Source organism: Brassica rapa, chromosome A06 (genome assembly GCF_000309985.2).
Source record: "Brassica rapa cultivar Chiifu-401-42 chromosome A06, CAAS_Brap_v3.01, whole genome shotgun sequence".
NCBI classification, from domain to species: Eukaryota; Viridiplantae; Streptophyta; class Magnoliopsida; order Brassicales; family Brassicaceae; genus Brassica; species Brassica rapa.
Window position 1 is genome coordinate 22,613,626 of NC_024800.2, and position 12,859 is coordinate 22,626,484.

General features: G+C 34.1%; 3 protein-coding genes across 3 annotated transcripts in view; 2 read left to right on the forward strand and 1 right to left on the reverse strand.

Annotated features, from left to right (window-relative positions):
• The window catches only part of LOC103874503, a 524,448-nt gene that overhangs the window by 96,608 nt on the left and 414,981 nt on the right, over positions 1-12,859 (reverse strand). The window lies entirely within an intron of this gene.
• Positions 1,548-4,737, forward strand: LOC103874438 (receptor-like protein 52). The gene is made up of 2 exons (XM_009152864.3): positions 1,548-4,053; positions 4,130-4,737. Exons 1-2 carry the CDS (start codon positions 1,761-1,763, stop codon positions 4,549-4,551), a joined length of 2,715 nt encoding a protein of 904 aa, XP_009151112.2. The 5' UTR covers positions 1,548-1,760; the 3' UTR covers positions 4,552-4,737.
• LOC103874816 (receptor-like protein 52) lies at positions 7,860-9,335 on the forward strand. The gene is made up of 2 exons (XM_009153250.1): positions 7,860-8,791; positions 9,314-9,335. The coding sequence occupies exons 1-2, from the start codon at positions 7,860-7,862 to the stop codon at positions 9,333-9,335; spliced, it is 954 nt and encodes a 317-aa protein (XP_009151498.1).

Below are 12,859 nucleotides of genomic sequence, written 5' to 3' on the forward strand. Positions count from 1 at the left end.
CTAGTTATGTATTAATAACTAAATTTATTATGTTTTATTAATAAGTGTGAAAATCCTAAAATATATATTATTTTGAAACGGAAGGAGTATGTGAGAAGAAGTTTTTATTATTATCTTAAGGTATTTATCAATAATATATTTATTAGTTATAGCCGAATCATATAAAATCATAGATATCTTTGATTTCATTTTGTGACTTTTTTTTAATATGAGGAGGTTCTAGACTAAAAGCTCGTATTCCTTTTTAAATTCGATATCACAACATGTAATAGTCTTTTTTTTTTTAGCAAAGACATGTAATAGTCCTCCTATTTCATAATATAAGTTGTTTTAAAAAAATGTTTCAAAAATAAATAATTTTCATATATCAGTGAACTTCTGTATATTTTAGATATTGTGTGTCAAATAATACATAGTATTCTTCATGACTGGTTGAACTTATACATTCAATGTTACTTTTCAAAAATAACAAGTTTTAATATTAGTACTTTTAACTAAAACTAAATACACTTTGAAAGTTTTGTTCTAGTTAATTAAACCGGAGATTTCTGTCACAAAATCAGGATACTTTCCTGTTGAGTTAATGACAAGTCAAATGGAACAAGTTTCTTGGCAATAGATTTCAGAGAAATGGGTGGGCTATAATCAATGGATCACTCGTGAATAATGCTCGCGTGTTTGAACTGAACACCCCTCCTGGATTAGCATATCTCTTAATACAACGCCTTCTTAACTCTCCCGCGATGTTCTAGATGGCACCGAATCTCATTTGTAAAACTAACTTTGTTACTTAACGTATACTTCTTCTTTTTTTTAATCCGAAGGTTCTGGATCAAAGCCCTTAATCTCCGGGCCCGGAACCCGGCCGACATTGATACCATTTTGGCGTAAGAATCCTTTTCCACGGTGGATCAAACCTAGGAGTACAACAGCACCAACACATATATTTAAACCAACTGGACTACCATATATGTGGTACTTTAACGCTTTGATGGTATCCACCAATCGAATATCTATCCAATAATAATCAAACTAAACACGCATAAAAGTAGTTAATCGATATTTGGAATACAAAATATCTTGATTTAGGGCCTGACTGGTTCAAACGCAGCGGTTGCGGTTGCGGTTGCGGGAGTTTGTGGATGCGGGTGGTTGCGGTTTCTAGCGGTTTTAAGAGATTTGTACGACTGGTACTGCGGTTAAAAATTGGTGCGTTTGCGGGTGACTTATGACTGGTTAACTACCATGCGGTAACAGTCAAATAATAATTAACATATTTAATTAATATAATTATAAAAATATCAAAAATCATAAAATTATAATAAATATAAAATTTATATTTAGAAAGTTATAATTTTAATTTTTGAAAATTTATTGAAATTGTTTTTATTATAAAATTTATAATATTAATTAAAATATAATAGATATATTTTAATATTTTCATAATTTCAGTTTTAAAATTTTTATTAAATATTTTTACTTTTGTATATATATTGTTAAAAAAAAGAAAAAAATTTTACCCTCCCGCAACCAAAGAAAAGTCGTCTAAACGATTAAAACAAAAAAGAGATTCGAAAATTCAAATAACTTTTCTGACTATTCAGCTAATCATTCACCTCTTATCAAACTCACCTCTTATCTTATCTATAAAAAATCGTTAAAAACTTCACCTTACTTCAAACTTGTATGAATCGAATCTCCCAGTCAAACTCTCTCTCTGCCAAATTTCCCGGCAAAACCCAATCAATCACAATTACAATATGACCCTCTTACCCTTCGTATTTCTCTTTCTCACCTCACTACCCTTTTCTGTAATTTCGCAGTTCGACGAACGGTCAACACTCCTTAACCTGAAACGAAGTCTCGGAGACCCACCGTCTCTCCGCCTATGGAACAACACATCTTCCCCGTGCGACTGGTCGGAGATTACCTGCGTCGCCGGAAACGTCACCGGAATAAGTCTCAAGAACCAGATCACCACCGCGGTTCCGACCAACATATGCGATTTCCCAAACCTGGAAACTCTCGACTTGTCGTCTAATCGATTCTCCGGAGACTTTCCGACCGTTCTCTACAACTGCACCAAGCTTCGCCATCTCGATCTGTCCCAGAACTACTTCAACGGCACTCTTCGCATCAACCGTCTCTCACCAGAACTCGAGTTTCTCGACCTCGGTGCCAACGCCTTCTCCGGCGATATCCCAAAGAACATCGGTCTGCTCTCCAAGCTCACGGTTTTGAATCTTAACATGAGCGAATACAACGGTACGTTTCCGCCGGAGATAGGAGACTTATCGGAGCTCCGAGAGCTTCGTTTGGAGTACAACGATAATTTTTTGCCGGCGGAGATCCCGGCGGAGTTTGGGAAGTTGACGAAACTCAAGTACTTGAGGTTCACGGAGATGAATTTGATCGGAGAAATCCCAGCCGTTATTTTTGAGAAAATGACGGATCTCAAACACGTGGACTTGTCAGGTAACAAGTTATCGGGTCGGATCCCAGACGTCTTATTCGAGTTGAAGAACCTAACCATCCTCTATCTCTGCGTAAATAACCTAACCGGAGAAATCCCCAAATCTATTTCGGCGACCAACATTGTTGAACTTGATCTCTCCTATAACAATTTAACCGGTTCGATTCCGGAGTCGTTCGGGAACTGTGGGTCCCTCCGCTCAGTTCATCTACAGAACAACCGCTTCTCCGGTGAGTTTCCTTCCGGGATATGGACTGCTAAAGAGATACATAGTCTCCAGGTGAGTAACAACTTCTTCACCGGGAAATTACCGGAGAAACTTGCTCGCAAGCTTTCAAGGATTGATATCGATAACAATGAGTTTTCCGGTGAAATTCCTCGGACAATTACTACTTGGTCTTCCCTTGAAGAGTTCAAGGCTCGAAACAACCGGTTCTCCGGTGAGATCCCCACGGAGTTAACGTCCTTGTCAAGACTCATATCGATCTTCCTCGACTCGAATAATCTCTCCGGCGAGTTACCAGATGAAATCATCTCATGGAAGTCGTTGTCAACGTTAAGTCTATCACAGAACAAACTTTCCGGGAAGATTCCTAGAGCTCTAGGGTTGTTGCCGCGCTTGTCCGGTCTTGATCTATCGGATAATCAATTCTCCGGAAAAATCCCACCGGAGATAGGGAATCGGAAGTTCATAACACTTGATTTGTCATCAAACATGCTCACCGGAGAAGTACCAGACCAACTTAATAAACTTAAGTACTTGACAAGTTTCTGGAACAACACCAATCTCTGTGCAGACAAGCCAGTTGTTAACTTACCGGATTGTCAGAAAATGCTTCGGAGATCAAAACAGTTGCCTGGGACACTCCTCGCAATAGTCATTGCTGTTCTGCTCCTCGCCTTCACTTTTATTGTCACGTTCTTTGTGGTTCGGGACTGCACAAGGAAACCAAGAAGAGAGAGAGGCTTAGAGACGTGGAAGCTAACTTCTTTCCACAGAGTAGACTTCGCGGAACACGACATCGTTTCGAATCTGATGGAACACAATGTGATCGGGAGTGGAGGATCAGGCAAAGTTTACAAGATACACATCGGATCCTCAGGAGAAAACGTAGCGGTGAAGAGGATATGGGACAACAAGAAGCTTGACAAGAACCTCGAGAAAGAGTTCATTGCTGAAGTTGAGATTTTGGGGACGATCAGGCACGTGAATATAGTGAAACTACTGTGTTGTTTCTCCAGAGAGGATTCAAAGCTTCTGGTGTATGAGTACTTGGAGAAACGCAGCCTGGATCAATGGCTACATGGTAAGAAGAAAGGAGGTGATGCAGAGGCTAATGGCTTGAATTGGGCACAGAGGTTGAATATTGCGGTCGGTGCAGCGCAAGGACTTTGCTATATGCATCATGATTGTACTCCTGCGATCATACACAGAGATGTCAAGTCAAGCAACATATTGCTTGATTATGAATTCAACGCCAAGATTGCTGATTTCGGGTTGGCTAAATTGTTGGTTAAGCAAAACCAACAACCTCAAACTATGTCAGCTGTTGCTGGATCCTTCGGTTACATTGCTCCAGGTAATAATAACACCCTTTTAATAGTTCATGCAGGTCTCAATATATTGTTTGGTCTCTAACATCTTTAGTGTTGCAGAATACGCATATACCTCAAAGGTGGATGAAAAGATCGATGTGTATAGCTTCGGTGTAGTTTTGTTAGAGCTGGTGACTGGAAGAGAAGGTAACAACGGAGATGAACATACAAACTTGGCAGATTGGTCATGGAGGCATTACCAATCTAAGAAACCGATCACAGAGGCTTTTGATGAGGACATCAAAGGTGCTTCTAACACGGAAGAGATGACAACAGTGTTCAAGCTAGGTCTGATGTGTACTAACACATTGCCTAGTCACAGACCTTCCATGAAGGAGGTCTTGTATGTTCTTCGCCAACAAGGACTTGGGGCGACTCAAAAGACTGCAACTGAGGCACCTGAGGCACCTCTACTTGTTAGTTTATCTGGTCGGAGGACGACAAGTAAAAGGGTAGAAGGTGAAGCTTTAGGTTTTGTATAATAATCAATAATCACACAATTTTGAGGTTGGTTTTAGGGTTTTTACCGCATGTGTTGTGTGTAAACAAAGTAAAGTTTAAGGCTAATTAACTAGATAAGTTCTTATGTTCAGAATAAATGAATGAAAGTAGTCTTTATAAATTTGGTATTTCTCTTATTTTGAATCAAGGGAAGATGCATAGTTTTATTCATTACGTTCATATAAGGTCAGTTTTGCATTTAGACATTGAACACATAGGATTGATTAAGGATTTTGATTAATCATACAATTATATGAAATAATCTCTACAAAGGTAAAAGTTAAGGACAAAAACGATTCTGACCAGGTCCCCCGAAGAAGAAAACAGGCTCTGACATAGTGACATATACGTTTCCTGGTTAAGCTTTGTAGAATAACAATCATACTCATCAGAGTACTTTGATCCTAACGTTGGTGTGTGGAAACAAGCTTCGCCAAAGAGGTAAGATGGCCATCTTCCACTTCCCTTCCCATTGTAGTTTTTGTGTGTGGCTTCTTCCTCACGTTAGTCGTTAGGGCTATACACTTCTCCACCCCACCCCACCGCAGTGCCAGTACCCTATCACGTTGTCTCCGCAAGTCAACCACCATTATATAAAACACATGATGTGGAAATAATTTTTAAAATAGCTAATGTATCACGGACTTTAACATCACTCACACGTACGTTGCGTATCGAGATATGATGTTGCCAATAGAGGGAAACAATGGCCAATGGAGTATTGTGTTATCAAAAGAAACCAAAACTTTTTCTTATTTTTTTAGAGTATAGTTTGATCAAAAAGGAAAAAAAAATTTAGTGCATAGTTAAAACAAATATTGCTTTTTAATTATGTAAACTAGATTTTGATCAGCGCTTTCAAAGTGCAAGATTATTTTCAATAAAAAATTAGTTTAGTTTAGACAATGTATATTTATATAAATTTTGGGTTTATAAGGATAACTATATTTATATTATTTGCAATATTTATATACTATAATATTTTATTTTCTATTTTTTTAGTTTAAATAAATGTAATTTCATACTGTAATATGTCTCTTAGCGACAAAAATATTTGTCAATTACAGCGGAACAAACAACCCACAAAAATATAGTTATAATTAATTTTAGAATTTTCTCTTTTAAAAATATTTCATTTTTAGATATTTATTTGTTTTTCAAATAACATGTATTTAAATTAAAAAACTATCAAAATGAACCTTATTATTTTAGATTGTTTGGAAATATATTTTGTTAATGTATTATTTGAAAATGTTTGCTTAGTGTAATATTATTTTCAAATTATTCTTATTGAAATTCTGATAAAAATAAAGACAGAAAATAGTTTTTTTTTGGTAATTATAAAGTTGGTTAACTGTAAGCTATATATTATAAATCGGTAATATATACATAATAAAATTCTAATAGATATGTAAGATTTTGTACGTCTGTTAAATAATCAAAATGAATTGGTATGTCTTCGCATATTTGATTAGAAGTATAGACAGATCATATTTTCATTTTTATGCTTTAATACAATTGGTTAATTAAATGTTATATGATTAATTTATTTATTCTTTTATACAAATGTTATGTTGTCTTTAAAAAAAAGTTGTTACATAATACATACTATTAGTTAATCTTTTTAAGATAATCAATAAATTCGTAAATTGGCAACCTTAAGTATAATATTGTGAGATATCTATATTATTAAAGTTGAAGTACACATTATTATGATTGTTTGGCAATATGGATAGTAATTAAAAAAATAGTACTGTTTGGAAACATGGATAGCAGTAAGTTAGAAAAATAATAAAAAATAATGGGCTTATACTACTAAAAAATAATGGGCTTATGCTACTAAAAAAATTGAAAGTCCATTACATCATATTAAAAGTAATAGATCTATGTTACTTGATAATATATTCAAATCAAAATAATAATTAAAATAAATTTATATCAAAAATTCATTCAAAAATTTACATATATTCAAAATTTGATTTTTACTAACATATTTTCCAATAACTATTATAAAAAGTTTCAATATATATATAATAAAAATACAATACAAAGCCCAATTTCAAACACCAACTTAAATTATAGTTTTTATATTTCACATTAAATTTTAAAATATAATATATTTGATTACTTATATGATTGTACGTATAAAATATTATTAATTATAAGAAAACTTATTTGATGGGTACGTATAAAATACGATTAATTATATGATAACACATATTTTTGTAATCTATGATAACACATATAGTAATATATACTAGTGATTAGGGATGGGCGTTCGAATTCGTTTTCGGATCTTTTTGGGATTTCGTGTTCAGTTCAGATCTTTGAGGATTTGGTTCTGATTTGGATAACCAATTTAACTAGGTTTGGTTTAAATATTTGGATAGAGAATTAATAATTATTAAGTATTTGGAGTTTTGAGTATTTTTTTAACTATTTAAGATATTTATGTTAATTATTTGTATATATTTTCAAGCATTTATGCGAACTTAAAATATCATATATATTTGGATGTCTTATATATATTAAATCTAAAAATAATTAATATATATATAAGTATATAAATCTATTTGGATACCCAAATTAATCCGGTTCGGATCGAATTAGGTTTCAATTCTTCAAATACCAACATTTTGAATAATTCAGATATTTAATCCATTCCGGTTCGGATTTAGTACTACTTATTCGGATTGGGATTGGTTCGATTCTTCAAATTCGAGTTTTTTGCTCAATCCTAAATAGTGACATAAAAAGCAAATAGTATTATATTATTTTAAAAAATACACCCGCACGGACGTGCGGGTCAAAATCTAGTTAACATTTATAGGGGATGTGACTCATGTGAGGTTTTAACTATATATAGTCGTTCTCAATCGTATGGAATTACATAATCAGTGGATTAAGGGGAGTCAGTTTGTTTTTGGGGTCCTTCCTCCTAGTTTCCCAAGTTTATAACACAAGGAGCTATTCTATAAATAAAAAAAAGTGTAATGATTTACAAAATACGAAAGCGATTCTACTAGTTGTCCATGTGTGCCAGACTACCACAAGTAGTCAAAATACAAGTCGTAATGCGATCTGATCGCCAAGCCCACAATTTCTGACTATTCAGCTAATCACTCGCCTCTTATTTTTTTTGTGCACAAAAACTCACCTCTTATCTTATCTATTAAAATTTAAAAGTCGTTGAAAATTGCAACTAACTTCAAATTTGTATGAATCTCCCAAGTCAAACTCTCTCTTTGCCGTAATTCCCGGCAAAACCCCAATCAGTCACAATTACAATATGACCATCTTACCCTTACCCTTCCTCTTTCTCTTTCTCACTTCACTACCCTTTTCTGTAATTTCGCAGCTCGACGAACGGTCAACACTCCTCACCCTGAAACGCGGTCTCGGAGACCCACCGTCTCTCCGCCTATGGAACACCACATCTTCCCCTTGCGACTGGTCGGAGATTACCTGCTTCGCCGGAAACGTCACCGGGATAAGTCTCAAGAACAAGATCATCACCGCAACGGTTCCGACCAATACATGCGATTTCCCAAACCTGGAAACTCTCGACTTGTCGTCTAATCGATTCTCCGGCGACTTTCCGACCGTTCTCTACAACTGCACCAAGCTTCGCCATCTCGACCTCTCCCATAACTACTTCAACGGCTCACTTCCCGCCGACATCGATCGTCTCTCGCCACAACTCGAGTTTCTCAACCTCGGTGCCAACGCCTTCTCCGGAGATATCCCGACGGAGTTAACGTCTCTTTCGAAACTCAAATCAATCTTTCTCGATTCGAACAATCTCTCCGGCGAGTTACCGGAGGAAATCATCTCGTGGAAGTCGTTGGTTACGTTGAGTCTATCAAAGAACAAACTCTCCGGGAACATTCCTCGAGCTCTAGGGCTGTTGCCACGCTTGGTCGATCTTGATCTGTCGGAGAACGAACTCTCCGGCGAAATCCCCCCGGAGATCGGGAACCTGAAGTTCAAAACGCTTAACTTTTCGTCAAACATGCTCACCGGAGAAGTACCGGACCAACTTGATAACCTTGCGTACGAGACAAGTTTCTTGAACAACACCAATCTCTGCGCAGACAAACCCGTTGTTAAGTTACAGGATTGTCGGAAAGTGCTCCGGAGATCAAAACGGTTGCGTGGGCCAATCTTCGTCATGATTGTAGTCATCGGTGCTCTGATCCTGGCCGTCACTCTGGTTCTCACGTTCGTTGTGGTTTGGAACTACATGAAACCAAGAACAAGCAGACCTAATATTTTTAATAAAGATTGTTTGAATTCATTTATGTATAATATTTGTATTAAATATAATGGGCATTAAATACAATATTGTACGGAAATTCATTTTATAAAAATAAATTTTCACATATTGCAATAGAAAACTTTATAAATGTATTAAAAAAATGAGCAATTCTCTAAAACAGAGTTTTTAAAAATTTTATCACAAAAATAGATCTCAAAAACTAAAATGACTAAAATAGTATTTTTTATTTTAAAAATTTTAATTTTAATTTTATTTTTTTAAATTTGAAATCCTATCCTCAAAACCCCACTCCTCAACTCTAAACCGTAAACCCTAAACCCTACCCCTTAACTATAAACCTTAATGTCTAGATTAATTAACTCTATAGGAGTATAAGTGTATATTTATTTCTTTTGATAAAACATTTAAGTCTATTTTAGTCATTTTTATTTTTAAGTTCTATATTTGTGACAAAAACATTTTAGGTTTATCCTAGAGAAATTCTAATATTCAACCTATTTCTGGTCTTAAAAATATATTCATAATTAATATATATCAATTTCCATTTGTATCGTTTCGAGAAGGTGTGAACAAAATAGTTGTTCACATAAAACTCCATCATCTTTTAAATTTTATTTTTTATAATATGTTAATATATGAAAATCTATTTAATATTATTTAAATATGTCTTTATGAATGATTCTAAAACATATTTCAATTTATTTAATCAAAAATCAAAGATGCACCCATATAAACAGATCAATTTTATCTGAAATATAATTTAAACTTACAAATATTAATTTTCTGAAGGGGTACACTTTTACAACATCTTTATTATTCTTAAAGGAAGCATCTGTTCAACATAAAAAATCCTTAAATAAACAAATGCATATTTTGCATGTAGAATAAAATAAAATTTGATTAAATAGAGATAAAATTGAGAATTACAAAAACAAATAATCATAAGCTATTCAGTTTTTACATAAACATACACTGCAACTAAAAGAATATAACCAACTAGGTGTTTTGCCCGCGATGCGGGCTTAAACATTTTCATAATTTTTGAAAAGTTTTTTGTACACTATAGTCATAATTTTAGTAAAAATTTTATGGGGTTTTTGCCAAAACTAACCCACAACTTGATTTTAATTCCAAACCTATACCCAAACTTGAATCAAATGCAAAACTAACCTAAAAGCCTAGTGAAATTACAGCTCAGCCCCTTGTGACCAAACAAAAAAACAGAAGCCATTTTTACGAATATAGCCCCAGTAAATCGTCTGAGTCGTCTGAGATGTTGGAAGTCGTCTGGACGACTGAAGTGTAAGTCGTCTGGACGACTGAAGTGTAAGTCGTCTGGTACCAGTTTATTTTAAAAATAATTTATAAATCTTGTAAAAAAATATTTTGATGCGTAAAAAATAAAAATCAAGTAATTATAAACAGTTTTAACTGATATAAATTAAGATATGATAAAATTGATTTGTTTTGAAGATATATGAGTGGAAGTAGTGAATCATGAAATACTTTGGTTTAGGAGTTTGGCAAACATATGTTGTAGTATTGTATGTATTGTTAGGGTTAGATTTTGGAAAACTAAAATGTTTTTTTCAAAAATTAGTTTTCACCTATATGTGTTTATTTCTGTGTATAGTAAACACTTTTCAAGTTTGATTTGGTTTTATGAAGTGTTTAATTAGATAATTAAGTTTAGGGGTTATGTTTAGGGTGTGGACGACTTATATTTCAGTCGTCTGTTAAATAATTTACCCGGACGACGTATATTTCAGTCGTCCAGACGACTTACTTGTAAGTCGTCTGGAAAGTCTTCTATTTTAGTTTCCCGCTAAAAATATTTAATTTCCCGCTAAAAATATTAAACTCTTCTGGACGACTTACATGTAAGTCGTCTGTTTTAATTTCTTCACCAGACGACTGAAATGTAAGTCGTCCAGGAAGTCGTCTGAGTCAAAAATATTTAATCTAATTGGATTTTTTGTCTCCCTATATAAAGAAAAATTTACACATTCTCTCTCCTCCTCTCAAATGGCTGCAACAAAAATGTAATGTTCATCATTCTAAAACTCTCCAACCTCTCTCTAATCTCTTTGACTTGAAAACACCAAACTTTATATGAATTTTTCAGTTTTGTCTCATGTATTTCTTACTAATCTATCTCTTTTGCAGGTTTTTAATCAAATGGTACTCATCTTCCACTAATTTAGAGGTAGATCTATTAATTTTAGATATGTATTTTTGTGTGTTCTATAAATGTAGATTTATCTAATCTTCCACTCATTTTCTCTATTTTTAAGTCATTTGAACGTTTTTGAATATGCAGGTTTTTCAGATCTGGATTTGATGTGCAGGTTTTTCAGATCTGGAAGACTTCTGGGACGACTTACCTGTTAGTCGTCTGGAAGTCGTCTGGAAGTCATCTGGAAGTCTTCTGACAAAGTCGTCTGGACTTCCAGGAAGTCGTCTGGACTTCCAGGAAGTCGTCTGGACTTCCAGGAAGTCGTCTGGACTTCTAGGAAGTCGTCTGGATTTTTCTGAGCGTTTTGGTAAGTTCTTATGTCTGATTTTTCTTCATTTGGTAACTTCTTGTTGTATAAAGTTCTTACTTTTTTCCCAAACTAAAACTCTCCAAACCCACTCTAATCTCTTTGACTTGAAAACACCAAACTTTATATGAATTTTTCAATTTTGTCTCATGTCTTTGTTACTAATCTATTTTTTTTTTTGCAGGTTTTTAATTATTTGGTACTCATCTTCCACTAATTTAAAGGTAGATCTATTATTTTTAGATATGTATTTTTGTGTGTTCTGTAAAGGTAGATTTATATAATCTTCCACTCATTTTTTTCTGTTTTTAAGCCATTTGAACGTTTTTGAATATGCAGGTTTTTCAGATCTGGATTTAATATGCAGGTTTTTCAGATCTGGAAAACTTCTGGGACGACTTACTTGTTAGTCGTCTGGAAGTCATCTGGAAGTCGTCTGGAAGTCGTCTGGACTTCCTAAAAGTCGTCTGGACTTCCTGTAAAGTCGTCTGGACTTCCTGTAAAGTCGTCTGGAAGTCGTCTGAACTTCCTAAAAGTCTTCTGGCAAAGTCGTCTGAACTTCCTGGAAGTCGTCTGGACTTCTTAGAAGTCGTCTGAACTTCTTAAAAGTTGTCTGGTCTTGTCTACTCAAGTGGAATCCAAGCTTGTCTTTGTAGATGAATGATCTATAATAGTTTTGTTTGTGATCTGTTTTATGAATTGCATGTATACTCTTTTAGTTGTGAATTTTTTGTAAAATCAGTAATAATGTTTTCCAAGATGTATTAAATGTGCTAACAATGTGTTTACACATTTACAAATCAATGAAATAATAGACTTCAGTAGCCTTTTTCTTATCTTTGGATCTCTCATATGCAATAATAAACTCCAATGGCCTTTTTCTCATCTTAATAAACAAGAATGTTGGTAAGAGATGGAAACAAACAATAGTAACTAGTCAAAGCATATCATATTTTTTATAAGTTTGCATTGAAAAACTTAGTCAAATTTAGTAAAACTAAGGGAGAGAACATATTTTGTAAATATGAGTTTTACATATCTTGAAGTTACTTATCACTCTTAAAAATACAAGTTATTCAAAAACTAACGTAGAAGACTTAAAAACTAGTGGAGAAGACGCGGACGACTTCAATCTAAGTTGTCTAGACGACTAAACTATATGTCGTCTGGTCAACGCAGAGGTTATTTTTGCAATTGACTTTGAAATCTGTTATTTCGGACGACTGAAAGTTAAGTCGTCTACTATTGTTTGGTTAAAAAAAAAACTCCAAAAAAGCTAGACGACTTACATTTCAGTCGTCAGAGGTTAGTTTTGCATTTGACTGGATTATTTCAGAAGTTTGACTTTTTGGACGACTTACGTTTCAGTCGTCTAGTGAAAATTAAAATAATAATATTTTTTTAAAAGTAGACGACTTAAAGTTAAGTCGTCATAGGTTAGTTTTGCAATTGAAAAAAAAAACTTCA